The 16,489-nt window shown below is 46.0% G+C and overlaps 1 protein-coding gene across 7 annotated transcripts; it reads right to left on the reverse strand.

The window, feature by feature from the left end:
* Positions 1-34: 34 nt before the first annotated feature.
* Positions 35-16,442, reverse strand: gpsm2 (G protein signaling modulator 2). 7 transcript variants are annotated; one of them, XM_082513450.1, is made up of 16 exons: positions 16,211-16,442; positions 15,436-15,474; positions 13,413-13,481; positions 12,565-12,912; positions 4,390-4,611; positions 4,166-4,301; positions 3,912-4,051; positions 3,646-3,769; positions 3,415-3,530; positions 2,928-3,083; positions 2,720-2,828; positions 2,443-2,572; positions 2,274-2,350; positions 1,969-2,157; positions 1,408-1,845; positions 35-1,000 (listed from the first exon to the last, which is right to left on the reverse strand). In XM_082513450.1, the coding sequence occupies exons 4-16, from the start codon at positions 12,627-12,629 to the stop codon at positions 824-826; spliced, it is 2,079 nt and encodes a 692-aa protein (XP_082369576.1). In that variant the 5' UTR covers positions 12,630-12,912; positions 13,413-13,481; positions 15,436-15,474; positions 16,211-16,442; the 3' UTR covers positions 35-823. The 7 variants fall into 7 exon arrangements, with proteins under 7 accessions (XP_082369576.1, XP_082369580.1, XP_082369575.1 ...); XM_082513454.1 differs by lacking the exon at positions 13,413-13,481 and having other exon boundaries at positions 1,408-1,598; positions 1,686-1,845; positions 16,211-16,441; XM_082513449.1 differs by lacking the exon at positions 13,413-13,481.
* Between the last annotated feature and the right edge of the window lie 47 nt (positions 16,443-16,489).

A 16,489-nucleotide genomic window follows, 5' to 3' on the forward strand; every position in this document is an offset into this window, starting at 1 on the left:
TGATGCTGAACATTTTCAAATAAGTCACGATGGCTACATGAACAGACATGTTTTATTCCTCTGAACTCATAGTATTTAGTACAAAAGGGTAAGAGACACGGACTGTACATGGGTTAAATCCATACTTTATCAGTTTGCTCATAGTAGCTTTTGTAAGTGCCTCCTGTGCGACTTCAGGAACTTAACTCAAACAAAAACCTCATACAAACAGACACACACTCTTCTCAATGAGATTCATAAAGCACCATGGTCACTTTTTCATGAAAAGTTTCCACAGAAATCAGAACAGATCACACCTTCAAACATTTACATTTTACTTGCAACATGGCACAACTCAGAAACTCCATGAAATCACATCAAACAGACACGCACAAGACACGCACACTGCCATGTATGCCACATCTGTAAAGGGCTGTAATACATGAAAAGAGTGATTTAAAACACCACTATGAGTATACCTCTACTACTTCATAGCAGTGGGACGGCAGTTCATGGGACAAGAACAATAAATACAAACATACCTGCAGTGGTGTATTTAAAAATACACAGGGTGAAGTGAGAGTATGCAGCAGTACAGAATTATTAAAAACAATTATTAAAAAAACACTTTTGTCCCTGATGCTACTCTGAGTTCATCTTTGTACAAGCTGTGTGAAAAGTCCTTGTTAATCTGAGTTCCCCCGCCCCCCCATACTGTCAACTGCATACAGTGCTGATAATGCTATGTGTTGTCCTAAAGGACAAGGAAGTGATCACTGGTCCATCACGATACTGTCCACACCTTCATTAAACAAAAGACCTCACAGTCCCTTTAGTGCTTTGTTTAGTTGGAGCTTGGCCTAGATGCAGCGTTTGCAGCAGAAGGCAGGGTGACGCGTTGTTCGTCCATTCGTTTGGCCTGCGACCGCATGATGAGGCTGAAGAAGTCCTCATCTGGTACGGTGGGCCCTCGGACTGGAGGAGGGGGAGGAGCACACCGCTGGTCATCCAAACGGGAGCCCTGGAAGGAATACGGTGAAAGCAAAGAGTATGACTTTGATGTCTGAGTAACAGGATGTTTATAATCTTGTTTCTAACTTTTTTCTTTGTAATATACTTTGCTCCTTTGTGCAGCTGATCTCTTGCAAGGTAATAAGAATCCTGCCTCCTGACCTCTGGCTACAACAAACAGACATCACTCTTCTACTTATGTTACACCGGCTTCCTGTTACCTTCAGCATCCACTTCAAAAACATCATTCTTGTATAGGATGGATTCCACTGTTGGGACTCTTTAACTACACAATTATTTTAAATAGGAGCTAAAATATTTCTGTTTATACCGGTGTTTGAATATCAAGTGTGCCCACCCAGCACTATATAAATGTGTATTAGCAAACTATTCAGTAAACTATGCTTTTTCTGTTACCTGGCACTTGACAAGCATATCAAAGAAGTCATCATCAGGCTCAGCGCTGTCAGCGTTGGCCATCAGGTGGCTGAGCACGGCCTGGTTGCTGTTTTGGTTGAGCCTGAGTCCTGGCAGGCTCCCCCCTGCTGCTGATGACTCCTCTAAGCGCCTGCCCTGAGCGCCTGACACATTGGCAGACTCTGACATGGCTACAAATGAAAATAAATAAGTACGCAAATTATAAATTATTTTAACAGTGGTTATATTTTTTGTGTGGGTGGATTGCATGGACCTACATTTCCTGATGGTCCTGGGAGGTGACTCTGGGCCGCTGTTTAGCGATAACCTGCTGCCTCGGTCCTGTATCGAACATCGCTGGTCATCCATGCGGTTGCTCTGGAATCGGCTCAGCAGGTCAAAGAAACCGTCGTCTCCGAGCATGTCGGGGCTGAGTCGCTGGAAAACAAAAACAAACAACTTGAAAAAAATAAATAAAAATAAAACAGCAAAAGTTGTTTGATCTTGAATACATGAGTGCTCTCTGAGTGATCTTCAAATGAATGCCCCAGGTCTGCGTACTTTTTGTGGTCCCTGTGCAGGTGGCTGACTGGTATCCAGGGTATTGCTGGTGTCCTGGAGGACCTTACTGGAGCCACCAGACTTGCACTTCTTCCCTCGCAGACGACCAACAAAGAAGAGCTTGGAGGAGCTCTTAGCCAGCGAGGGTTTGGACTGTTTGGTCAAGATGTCGCTGTTCCACTTTTGACCCTTCAGCACAGAAATGGATCACAATCATCACAAGTTCAATAGCAAAGGGTGATGTAACAAGAAGCCCTTCTTGTAGATGAGGTGTGAGCAGAGCACTACAGTGGAGCAGTTCTTACATTTACTTTGTCTGGAGTAAGCTTCACCAGCTCCAGGTTCTCCATGCTATGTCGTTTGCTCATCCTGGGCCTGGCTCCTGTAAAACAATAACAATGTTACGTAATCTACACATTCAAAGCATCTGAAATATTATAGCAAGGGGCATAGGGAAGGTCACACAGTTTTTACCGTGCAGGCTGTAGTCGATATCCTTATTTTCGGAAACAGTGGAGGTATTTGTGCTGTAGCTCAAACCCAAAAGTGTCTGGAGATCAGATACATTCATACGAGCTGTCAGCTCCCCGCTTCTGTCTCCAGTCTGAAAACAACAACAACAACAAAAAAACAGAAGGAACAAACCAACTTTTAATTTTACTGCTGAAGGATTTCTGTATCTGTTCTTAACAAGTTTGCTTTGAGTACTTCTGAAATGCTTTGCTGTGAAGATAGTATGAGCAGTGCATACCTCTCTGCAGATCTCCAGGTGTTTCTCAGCAAAGTGCATGGCTTGGTCATGGTTTCCCAGTGCAGTGTAGGCATTTCCAAGACTCCAGCACGCACGGCCCTCACCAATCCTACAGAATGAAACCATACATAAGCAAATACTATTTAACTGTGGCATACTGTAGTTACGTCAAAAGAAGCATCATAAAACCTTGTGTTTGCATCTGTACCTGTCATTGAGGTCTTGAGCTATGATGAGATGTTTGAGGTGATAGTCTATGGCTCTCTCATAGTCCTGCAGAAGTGTGTAGGTGTTGCCGAGACTGTAGCAGGCCTGAGCTTCCACGGCTCGGTCCTTTAACTGCCTCGCCAACTGCAGTGTCTTCCTAACAAGCAATCAGACAAGATGCTTCAAACAATGCACACTGGCTTTATGTTTTCTTCATACAATACAGGCCTGCTTTCCCAGAAGGAGCTCATAGGAACATAATATAATGCATAAATACAATGATAGAATTTTAGATATTGCCACTATTGTGTAAGGAAAAGAGTCTAAAAATGTTACAGTTATTTGATAATTCAATTTCCTCTTTTTTGGGGGAGACAATCATGGTGACAATGTAGGATCAAGTGATTAAGGATCCAGTCACACATGCCTAGAGACCAAATGCGGCCAACAACAACAAACATTAATACACATATGTAGGTGTGGCTTACTTGTAATGTTCAGCTGCCACTTCAAATTCCCCCAAAAAGATATACGCATTCCCCAAGTTGCAGCAAGCCCGCCTCTCTGCTGATCGATCCCCAAACTCCTTAGCAATGAGCAAACGCTGAAACAGAAACACTGAATTTTAACATTGTATTTAAAAAGGCGTAATAAGTAACTTACTAAAAGAAAACATCATCATGGATGCTTGTGAACTCCTTACCAAAAGACACCCTCACCTGTTCATGAGAAGCTACAGCTTTGCGAAAGTTTCCCAGCAGGTAGTGTGTGTTGCCAAGGTTGCCATAAGTTCGACCCTGAGCAGCTCGATCTCCAAGCTCCTTCACTATCGCCAAGTTTGCCCTGACAATGCATATGCAATCAAACGGTCAGCCAGCAGCTCACTTTGTAATACACTGGATACTTGACACAACAGTCAAAGTAACAGAACTTGTTATTTCTAATGTTAAATGACTCTGATTAAATCACACGCTCTCCTTCTTACTCATAGTACTCTGCTGCTTTCCTCAGTGCCATCATGACATCTTCTGGGAAATCTCCGGGCTCAGCTCCGCTCCAGCAGATACTTTTGCCTTTGGCATGGTACACATTCCCAAAATTATAGAGTGCCCTCGCTTGCCCCACCTAACCGGAAACACGAGTGGTGAAGATCACTTTCTTCTGAAACTCTCAAATACATGAATACAAATATCTGACTTTTATTCTTTATTGCTTATTTTCTCGAATACGTTGCCTCACCTTGTCATTCATGTCTCTGGCTATGTCCAAGTGCCTCTGACAGCAAACCACAGCCTCATCGAACCGACCCAGCACCTTCAATGTGTTGCCGAGGTTACCGCTGGCTTTGGCCTCTCCGACCAGGTCGCCAATTGTCCTGAACAAGACACGTCACGCTGTTAATAAATAAACATTGTGCTGCACTCAGCAGGGCCTTTTACAGAGCTGTTTCTCATGTGTCCAACCTCGTCAAGGTGAGATCGTGCCGGTGGAACTCCAAGGCCTTGGCATAGTCTTGCAGGTGGAAGTAGGCATTTCCAAGCTGGCTGTAGATGGCACTGAGCACCTGGAGGTCCTCTGTGCCCACTTGGATGGCAGCTTCAAAAAAGGAGACGCCTGCTTTGTAGTCACCCACCTTACAGAGGCGCTCACCCTCCAGCGCCAGCTCCAGGCAGGACACCTCCATCCTAAAGAAGAGAGGAGCACAGTCTGGACTTCTCTTCTTCAAAAACATAAACTCTAAAATCTCCTCGTCCTCTAATCGACAGCCAAATGGCTCCGTCCACGACTGAAAAACAAAACGTCCTTCGAAGCAAAGGCTTTCAGCAAGTAGGAATGTTTAGCCACTTCCTTCCATCTACAGAAAACAATAGAGCGTGTTTATTATAGTAGATCTCACATCCTTTTGACCTACCCCAGAAAGCAAAACAGGTTCCTTTTCCAATCAGCTGAACCAAAACTGAACCTTTGATATTCAGTATTTGTAATGTTTGCTGCTGTTGCTTTAGAACTTTAAACACCTTATAACCGATCATTTAAAAGATCTTTTCTGGCAAAGATTAAAAAAAACATCTTAAATTTCCTAAAATATTGCTTGTGAAAGCAAAATGTTTGATTCCCAGCAACCAACACTGGACATCTGTATACTTCTTCAAAAGAAATAAAATCAAAACACCCAATAAATTTGTTTTTGAAGTACAGCAAATACATGAATGTCTGTAACAAACACTCATGGGGTTTAAATGTTTTAAGCCAGATGAAAAGAGTGTCAGTCAGTGGCTGTGAAGGCAAATTTAGTGGCATATTTGTGCTTAGCAAAAACTGTCAGATAAACCAACTTTGTTTTTCAGGAAACTGTACTGTTAGTGACATAATGGCTTAACAAAAAAATCTATTCAGTTTGTATAACAAGATTTCCTCCTGTAACCACCCTATGGTTATCTGAAAGCTCGCAAAAACAGACCCAGAAATGACGCAAAAACACCAAACAGCTTGTCTCACCATCCAGCTAGGCTATAATTTGAGAACAAAGGCAAACATGGTGTAAGAACAATAAAGTTCAATAGAGCTCAGCGCAGCGGCCTTAGGCCTTATATTAAAGAGCTTACTTTGTGTTTACTGCCACGTTAACACTATCATTTAACACTCTAGCTGAGGCAAATGCTAGCCTACCTGCTGGCTTTTTGTGTCTTACAACAACAGCAGCAGCACATGGAACATCTGAGAGGCATCTACTGAGGTATCCACTGGAAAAACGATTAGTTATGTCTATAACTTCTGTTCCCTGAAGGAGAGGAACGAGGTACAACACATAAGTATGGGATATCACGCCCTCGCGTGTCCTGGCTGAAGAAACCTTTATTCACGCCTTTACGGCAGATGACGTGTGATGACACGCGCAAGGCCCCGCCCGCACATATAGCCGCTGCCATCACCGTCATCCCTCAGTTCGATAGCCGCTCTTCACCGAGCCAACTGCTCAGTGGGGCCACCCTGTGTTGTACCTCGTTCCTCTCCTTCAGGGAACAGAAGTTATAGACATAACTAATCGTTCCCTTTCAGTCGATTCACTCGGTACAACACATAAGTATGGGACCTATATACACGCCCCGCAGAGCAGCCACCGAACCGGAACGGGACCACCACATCCTTAGTGAGTGGTAGACCCAGCAGAAAGGACAGCATGAGCCACCGAAGGGGCTGTAACGTCCAACCGATAAAACCGCACAAAAGTGTGCGGCGACGCCCAATTAGCCGCTGCACAAATATCAGCCACAGGCACCCCTCTAAAAAGAGCCCATGAGGTCGCCATCCCCCTGGTGGAATGAGCTCCCACCCCGTGGGGCAACGCAAAACCTCCGGTGCTGTATGCCAGCGAGATAGCTTCTACAATCCAGTGGGACAGCCTCTGTCTGGACAGAGCTCTACCTCTATTCGGATTAGCGAAGCAGACAAACAACTGGTCACACAAACGCACATCCCTAGTGCGCTCAATGTAGGTGCGTAGCGCACGCACCGGACAAAGAGAATGCACCCTCCTCTGCTCCTCAGATTCAAAAGGAGGGGAGCAAAAGCTCAGCAACTCAAACTCCATTGAACTATAAGATGCAGGCATGACCTTGGGAAGATAGGCGGCATTCGGACGCAATACGACCTTGCGGCCATCAGGAGAAAACTGTGTGCAGGCAGGATGCACAGACAGCGCATGAAGGTCCCCCACTCGCTTCGCCGAGGCCAAAGCGAGAAGTAATGCGGTCTTATACGAAAGAAGTTTCATATCTACCGACTCAACGGGTTCAAACGGAGGGCCACAAAGGGCCTCCAGCACCAAAGACAAGTCCCAAGCCGGGACACTGGACTTAAGCACGGGCCTCAGCCGGCGAACCCCTTTCAGAAAACGCACGGCGAGGGGATGCGCACCTGGTGTCACCCCGTCAAAACCGATATGACAAGCAGATATAGCCGCTAAATAAACCTTGATCGTCGAAAACGAAAGGCCTTTATCCAACAGCTCCTGCAGGAATGTCAAAACATCCACAATAGAGCACTGAAATGGGAGAGTGTGGCGGTCCTGGCACCATCGCTCGAAGGCTCGCCATTTGTAAGCGTACAAGCCTCTAGTAGACGAGGCCCTGGCGCTCTGAATCGTCGCTACCACACTAGGTGGCAGACCCTTAGCAACCAAGTTTAACCTCTCAGCAGGTAAGCATGAAGGTGCCACAGATCCGGGCGCGGATGAAACACTTCCCCCCCCGCCTGAGAGAGGAGATCCCTGCGGAGAGGAAGCTGCCAAGGACTTGCTGCAAGCAGGCTGATTATTTCTGCATACCACGACTTCGCGGGCCACCAAGGGGCCACCAGGATCAGAGAGAGGGAATGCCGACGCACCCTCTCCAGAATTGGAGATATCATTTCCACTGGGGGAAATGCATACAGGAGCACGTCTGGCCATTGGTGCGCTAGCGCGTCCAAGCCCAAGGGTGCATCGTGGTCGATTATGGAGAAGTACAGGGGGCAGTGAGCATTCACCCTGGAAGCAAAAAGATCTATTTGCGCCTCGCCAAATAGATCCCAAATCTGAGCCACTATTGAAGGGTGTAACCTCCATTCTCTCACCAGAGGACCCCCCCTGGAGAGAAGGTCCGGCCCCAGGTTCAGGTGGCCCGGGACATGGGTGGCTCTTAGAGTCAGAAAATGAACACTGCACCATAACAGCAGAGAGCGAGACAGCTGCAACAGGGGAAGAGAGCGTGTTCCTCCCTGCCTGTTTATATAAGACACCACTGTTGAATTGTCCGTCCTGACTAAGACATGCTGGCCCTGCAGGACTGGACGGAAACGCTTTAGAGCTAAGAACACTGCTAACAGCTCTAAGTGGTTGATGTGCAGCTGGCGCTGAGCCGCGGACCAGATCCCTCTCACTGACGCACCCTCGCACAGCGCTCCCCACCCACTTAGGGAAGCATCTGTGGACACCACCTTGCGAAACAACACCCTCCCAATCCGAGAGCCCTGGTGCAGTAGCCCGGGCTCCCTCCAAGGACGGAGAGCTAGCATGCAAGACGCAGTTACCGGCAGCCTCCTCCGGAGGTGACGCGAAGCACACAAACGGTGAGAGAGAGTCCAGCGTTGAAACGCTCTCATTTTCAACAGCCCAAGCGGCACTACGGCGATCATAGATGCCATCATGCCCAACAAGCGCAATATCGTCTGGAAACGCAGTCTGCGTCCCAGCTGAAATTGAGCGAGGCAGCGATGAAACGCGGCCACTCTGTGCTCTGACAACCGTGCGCGGCTGGAAAGAGAGCATATTTCCAGACCGAGAAAAGCGATCTGTTGACCTGGGATTAGCGAGCTCTTCTGAAAGTTCACAGAGAACCCCAGTGTCTGAATGTGTGACAGAACCCGCGACAGCTGCGTCTCCGCCTGTTCTCTGGAGCAAGCCACGAGAGCCCAGTCGTCCAGGTAGGCCAAGATGCGGATGCCCCTCTTCCTGAGGGGCGCTAGCGCTGCCTCGGCACATTTCGTAAAGGTGCGGGGAGCGAGCGACAGCCCGAACGGCAGCACTAGGTATTCGTAGGCTACGCCCTCGAATGCAAACCTCAGAAACTGCCTGTGTTTCGGGTGTATAGCGACATGAAAATAAGCATCTGTTAGATCGATTGTCGCAAACCAATCTCCCGGGCCGACTGCACTCAGGAGCTGTCCGAGTGTTAGCATCTTGAATCTGTACGTTCGCAGGTACGTGTTCAAGACTCGCAGGTCGAGGATGGGACGAAGCCCTCCCCCTTTCCTCGGAATGACAAAATAACGGCTGTACCAACCTTTGTCCGTCTCCGAAGCGGGGACCACCCGTATTGCTCTCTTCTGTAATAGCGCCTGTATTTCCTCTCTGAGTACCAAGGCTGCCTCGGGGTTGACAATCGTGTTCACGACTCTTTGGAAACGAGGCGGCCTGACCCGGAACTGCAACCGGTAACCCATGGCAACGGTTTGCAGCACCCACGGAGAGGGGGCGCAAGCGCGCCACTGAGGGAAGTGAGCAGCCAGCCGGCTGGCCTGCAGCACTGACGGCGGGGCGCCGTCGCCCCCCAGTGTGTCTGTAGGGGACTGCATCCCCTGCCTGACCTGGCTCATTTCGCCTGCAGGTTGAGCATTTGAGATTGTTTGAGAGTAAACAACACTCTTTATTGATTGCAACATGGGAACATGTACATTTATACATTTTGTTGGGTGCACCTTTTCCGGGGCATAACAATGAAAAACAGCGGGAACACTCGATGTGGTCGCTTGAACATTCAACACATCTGAACCGTGTGCAGGGGTTATGTGCTTGGGAGACCGCGATAGGGAAGTGCAGCGCCTTCTGGGGCTGACAACCTGAACAGAACTTAAGCGGCACCTCTTGTGCGGCAACAGAGGGGTAAGAGCAGCGTCTCCCTGCTGCCGGATCCCTTCCCCACTCGCAATCACAGCTAGGAGGGCTGAGGCTTCTTCCTCCTGGGCGTCGGGTCCCGTCGGGGGCCCGGGGGAGGGCCTTTGCCCCAGGCCGACTGGCGTGGAGCTCGGGCCGGAGTACGTGCTCTCGCCGGCGGCCCTCCCACTCCAGCGGTGGGCGCCGGTCTCTTGCCAGCTGTCAGAGGAGCGGCGGGCCTGTGAGAGCTAGCAGTGGGCTTGGGCTGGGGCTGGCGTCTGGGGATGATGTCGCGCAGAGCTTCCGTCTGCTTCTTCCTCAGATCGAATCTAGCCTGAATGGCTTCAAGTGAATGTCCGAATAACCCAGCCGCAGACACTGGTGCGTCCAGATACACAGCTCTGTCTCTATCAGGGACGTCGGAGAGGGTCAGCCACAGGTGCCTCTGCGCCACCACTGTCGAAGCCATCCCTCTGCCCAGGGAGAGCGCTGCACAGCGAGACGCACGGAGGATGTAATCCGTGGTGACTCTAACCTCGTTAAGAAGAGGTGACAGCGGGCTGTCCTCCGGAACCAGCGATCCAAGCTCCGCCAGGCACATTGCTTGGTACGTCTGGAGCATGGTGACGGAGCTCATGGCTCGAGCGGTGCCGGCCTGAGCCCGATAAATCTTCTCCAGCTGCGAGGCCGAGAATCTGCAGTGCTTGGACGGCAGAGTTGCGGGGCCACCGACACCATGGTTATGGGACGGGGCCAGATAAGCAGCCAGAGACGGCTCCATAGGGGGTGGGTTAGCTAAACCAGCTCCCTCGGCGCCGTCCAATTCCATGTACTGTCCATAGCCGGGCACAGTGACGCGGGTAGACAGAGGTTTGTCCCATGACGCTGTTAGCTCGCAGAGAAAGTCTGGGAACATGGGGAGGCAGTTTTTGGCCGTTGCGGGCTCCGGTGGAAGGAAAAAACCCGCAAACCGCGACGGCTTCCGAGCTGGTGGAGGAGAGGGCCAGTCCACCTGCAGCTTCTCAGCGGCACGGCGAAACAGGGAGAAAAGAGAGGTGTCATCGTGGCCGACCGGCGCAGCAGCGGCGGCATATTGGGTCGACAATGAGCTCTCCTGCTCATCCTCCGACAAACCATGGATGTCCAGGCCGATGTCCAGCACGTCATCGTCTTCCTGGGGAGCGCTGGCGGGCTTCAACCCAGGCTGAAGCCCGTCAGCGCTCCTGCATGGTTCCGGTCCGTCATCGGCTAACCCGTCAACGTATTCCATGTGGTCAGCCCAGCTAATCGCGGGGACATCGACCTGAAAATTTTCGTCTTCGGACTCGGACGAAGCCGGGGCTCCAGACTCGGAAAGAAGAGGGTCATGCCGTGCGACAGCCGAGCGTCCCAGCACTCTTTCCACAAACGTCACCCGTCTTTCCAGGGTCGAGCGTCGGAGCTGGCGACAAAACGCACAAGCTTCGGGCTCCGTCAACGCTCTCCTAGCGTGGACGATCCCCAGGCAGACAGGGCAGGCATCGTGCTGGTCGCTGTCGTGCAAAGAGAAACCACATCCCTGAGGACAGGGGCGAACAGAAGATTTCTGCTTTGCTCGCTTCGGTTTGGAGTACATTCCCAAAACGCAAAGCGAAACGCTGCACAAGAAAAACTTGAAAATAGCGCTCCGCGGGCAGCCTACGCACCAGCTGGGCGGTGGAGGCTAACACCAACAGGGGCAGTTAAGCTAGGTTCAAGTTGGCAGACAACGGAGCTAACTAGCAGTAGCTAGCTAGCCCAACTCAGCAGAGGTGTTCTCAGCGAGGTGAAGAGCGTAAGAACTGAGGGATGACGGTGATGGCAGCGGCTATATGTGCGGGCGGGGCCTTGCGCGTGTCATCACACGTCATCTGCCGTAAAGGCGTGAATAAAGGTTTCTTCAGCCAGGACACGCGAGGGCGTGATATCCCATACTTATGTGTTGTACCGAGTGAATCGACTGAAAGGGAACCTCCAGGCTGCAGCTCCTTCTCTTTCTCCGAAGCATGGAGAGATTACCTTAGACCAACTTCGAGTTGAAAAGATTTTTTTTCTCTTTTAAATACAAAAATGCCCTAAAAACTAAACTGCATTCGTCCTAGGTAATATCAAAACCATAATTCATCTGACGTCACAGAGATAATTTAGCATCACGCACTGGAAAACCTTCAAGGAGACGCGTGTGATGTTGTCACAGCATTAACTTCCAATGCCTGCCAGCAAGGAAACTGCTCTATCAGCGTTTTCTCGGCTAATCTGCTTGTCTTTCGTCCAAGCCCCGCTCTCCTGGTGACCTGGTCACCTGAGATTACGGCTGTAGAGTATGCACCTGAGAGATTACAAAGCCGGTGAGTGCTGTACAGATTGATTAGATCTGTCAGACAAACAGAGTCTGTAGCGACGTGTAATGGAATTAGGGATGCACTGATGAACGGGTGAAATTCTGCGCTGATACCAGTGTTTAAAATAACTATTTCACCACTACCAAGTAAAAATGTTTATTTTGTTTTTGATATCTATTCCCCTTTATGTTCCAAGCACACAAATAATTCATTATGACAAATAAAATCTGTATCTGCACAATGTCTTATTTGCTGATTAGCCAATGGCAGTCAAACAAAGCTGTTTGTTCGATATATATTTGTGCACCTCTAGGTGGAATAAATTTACTGATGTCAACAATCTAGCCAGTATTGTAAAAATAATCCACCCTCTTACCAAACACACGCCTAAGCTATCTAAATAAAATGGACACGCATGTGGACATAAACACAGGGAGCAATGATGAATATTTCAGGGCTTGTTTAAATATTGAAGCTGGCGGGCGCAGGTCTTTATGTGGTTGGCAGGTCACATCTGCTACCCGAGTGCTTTACCTGGCAATGTAAGGACAGCTGCAAGATGCTCCCCCCTTTTTTTTTTAAAGAAAACTTACCTGCCTTAGTCAACAAAGTCCCAGACCACAGTGTGAAATGATTCCTCCAGTCTATCATTTAACTTTAGCTTCAATACTAAACATAGCGTCACTTCTTCAACTGGGTACGTGAAACATCTTACATTACAAATATTTCAATGACTATAAATAGCATTGCTCCTCTTAGGCATCAACAAAACACTTCACCAACACTCCATCTGAAACTAGAGACTGGGAAAGCAATCACACTTTCTACACTCTAACTACACTTTAGTGAAAAGACAAAAGTCCTACCTGTAGCGGACGTGAAAGGACTGTTCCTCAGCACGCGTGCTAACCACTGAGCCACCTGTATCCATTGAAGTGCATAATATGAGGGAAAATCCCAGTTTCGTTCCCGAAAAAATGGTTGCGTTTAGCACCAAGACTCTGAGAGGAAAAAAAAAAACTAAAAAACTCTTCGGTGAACCGAATGGTCACCCAATGTGTTCGAGTCTGCAGCAGTCCCTCTGCTGAATGTTGACAGGGGAAGGTAAACCCACGACTGTTAAAGCTGCAGAATCCTGAGCGTCAGTCCACACAGCTGCTTTCGTGTAATGTGTGTTTTGCGTCACTGGCCCTCAATCGCTTGTTAGTGGCCCTCTGTGAAGAGAACACAAGATGCTGCATGTGAAGCCTCTTTCTGGCTGCACGGTGCCATGGCAACACCAACCAAACAGCAGCGTGAACAAGCGGGGTAAGCAAGAAGCGGGAGAGTGGGGCGGAAATGAATGCACGGGGCCAGCCAAACTGTCAATCTTCTAGGATGGACGGGGACTTCACCCAGGCTTGGAGAGGTTGTGTGCTCCACAGGTATAGCAAAGCAAGAGGAAAAAATATCTACAGTGTGTGTGAATGGAAATCATGGCCTAGGAAGTAGCTGAAAAGAAAGAAATAGCAACCAGAAACCTGCTGCATGATTGGTTTAAAAAACAAACAAACTCAAAAAAACCTCTCCCAAAAAACAAGGTAAACTGAAAATCTGGGAAAAAGCAGAGAGACTTGCTGCATGTACGCTACCTCCACCAAAGGAAAGGACGGCAATAAGCGTGCTACATGGAAAGTAGAGACTGCTTCAAGTAAAAATCTAAACCAGCCATTACCTAATTTCAGCATGAGGTCATTCTTGCCACACCCATTAGCTCCCCAAGTTTAAACCGTCAGCCCCGCCCCTGAACGCGCACACACACACACAGACACACACACACAATATGGGAAATGGGGCAGGCCAGTTATTTGCAAACTGGGTTACATCTTTATATTAAATAGCAACTAAATTACAAGACAGACATGCAGTAGGTGGCCTATCTCTATTATATTGGCAGCTGAAGCCATAATGAGTGATTATTTGTTTCCAACAGAGCATTTGTTCAGCTACATCAAAGATAAGCTGGCTCAAATTAAAAACCCCAAAATGAAGAAGTGATCAGGATGGTAGTAACAACTGAGAATGGTCATGATTATAATTAGATTACGTGATTGATGAGTGCTATTTTACAGTCAATGAAACATTATATTATATTAGGTAATATTGCTTACTAAGTTTACAAATCCATACATAACAAGGAAGCCAATATTCACAAAAACCTAATATCAGGAACTTTGATTAATAAACTGTTCCTCTTGTTACGTATTAGAGTTAATCATTAGACCCACAGCAGCGCAAACAGGTGCTTTGATAACAAGAAACATTTCCCATCACTTGAATTCAATTTTCAATTGAGATTAAAGACAAAAATCTCTAAGGCGCAATGCAGTAAAACTGAAAAAAATCTATGCTGCACATACAGTGCTTAACAAACGTATCCAACCACCACCCAATGGAAGGTTAATGCCACACTGCCCTTAATTAAATTGTTAGTTACCAAAACATTTTTATATTTCTGTTATATTAAATCCACTACTATGTGCAAAGCCTTTTTTTTAGCTTTTCTAGCTAAAATGTAATTTTTGTTATTATTCAAGAATATTCAAATTTACCATTTTGCAAAAAAACTGAATAAAATAGTGAAGGACAATAATTATACATAATTCTTTATTAAGATGACAGGTTACAGTTATTTACTTAAAATCCTGAATAGGAAATTAGTTATTGTGGTGAATGTTACGTTGGATTACTTTCTGACTTCTCAGACAAGTCCAGTGTACCGACTCTAATCTTGTTTGTTATTTGTCTACTAAATAACAACATAATAACATTATAATATTTAGTTTTAAAAGTTTTTGAGAGATTTCAATATTTTGCAGTTTTTAATGACAGCTAAATAACATCAAATCTCTCTCAAACTCTGCCCTGTAACTTGCATGTGTATATACATACATACATACATATATATATATATATATATATATATATATATATACATATATATATATATACATATATATATACATATATATATATATATATATATACATATATATATATATATATATATATATATATATATATATACATATATATATATATATACATATATACACATATACATATATATATATATATATATATATATATATATATATATATATATATATATATATATATATATATATATATATATAGTTGGTGGAGTCAACTATATATATATATAGTTGGTGGAGTCAACTTTTTGACAATCCTGTTATTCCTGCTGCTCTGTAAATGCTGTAAATGGTTGTGACTAATGCCCAGAGCTTTGGGAGCTTTGCCGTACATGTTCCTGCATATTAATATAATGATTGACTGTTTTGTGCCAACATCCTTGCAGCTTTTTCCAACACTGTATGCCATCTGGGTGTGTTTCTGAGAACTCTGTCTGGCTCATAAAACTACAGTGTGCATGAACAAAAGTGAAACAGAGAAAAGTTACTGATGCATAAAGGTCCAAAGAAAGAAAAATAAAGATGCCGTTTTTAATGACAGCTTCACGGGAGCTAATCGCCGACTCCTTTTTGAGTCACAAACAAGAACATGATTTCATCCTTAACACACAACACATGTGAGCTATTTTCTGTGTTTTGATGCTCTAAACTGACTACTGCCTCTGACAACAAAACCTAAATATGGAAGCAGCACTTGGCATCACACCATGAGGCAGCAAAAAACCCCACACCAAAACAAAAGTTAAGTACTGGGATACTGACCGGTAATTCTTCCACACAGGAACAGGAAATCTGGGAAGCCTGGAAGAAACAATTTTACAACCATAAATAACCTCAAAGTTCATAAGCATGTGTTGCAATTCTGGCTATTCAATTTTTTTTATATTAAAACATGGCTAAATACAGACTACATTAAATATTGAATTCCATGCTCTTGATGACATGCACACAGCTACACCTACCTAAAGGATAGACTAAATAAACAAAAAGCCGGTTGCACTTGTTACAGTTAAGTGCACCTAATATGCTGGCAACTGGGTATATATTTTATACACCGTATAGTAATAACAATACAATCAGATGTAGAGGTATACAAGACTGTGCGTTTGAGTGCATGCTCTCATGACCATTACTACACTAACATGAGTGCAACTACGGTAAGAAATGAATTATGTACGATAAAAGTGGTCATAATCATGCTATATAAACCATCTGCACAAGTATAACACTTGTTAGCAATACACTATAGCCTATACCAAATTATATACTATATAACAAACAGTAAATCTATGCCCTACACTACACTGATGGTGACAATTCATCTATAGCATTTTAATATCAGCTCCAGTGATAACTACTTTAAAGTGAAGAAATTACTTCGCATTATGGACACCACTGTCAGGGCTGTGGTGTCCCAAATGAGTTCATCTTACGGCTGTCTCTTTAGCTTTATTCATAACCAGTTAATTCATTCACACATCTGAACCAACATCCAGCCAAAGACTAGCACCGTTAGCCTGTTAGCTGCTAAACTTACGTTAGGCGATCCAGCTCGAACAAAGGTGACTTGTCTTCTTTTCTTTAGTGTCTAACGAGTTTAAAAACATGGGTGCGTTTACGGGGAGAAAAAAAAGTGGACGCCTGTAATATAACAATAAGCTGTACTATATTCAGCCTACGGCTACATTATCCTCCAACTTCGGTAAAAACTTCGATTTAACTTCGATAAATATGAAGAAACCCCTTTGCGGGTGCACTAGCTTTGTGTGTTTTCGTCAAGTAGCCAATCAGAGAGCGGCATTCAAATTTAGTCACG

This window comes from Aulonocara stuartgranti (assembly GCF_965226115.1).
Source record: "Aulonocara stuartgranti genome assembly, chromosome: 18".
Taxonomy (NCBI): domain Eukaryota; kingdom Metazoa; phylum Chordata; class Actinopteri; order Cichliformes; family Cichlidae; genus Aulonocara; species Aulonocara stuartgranti.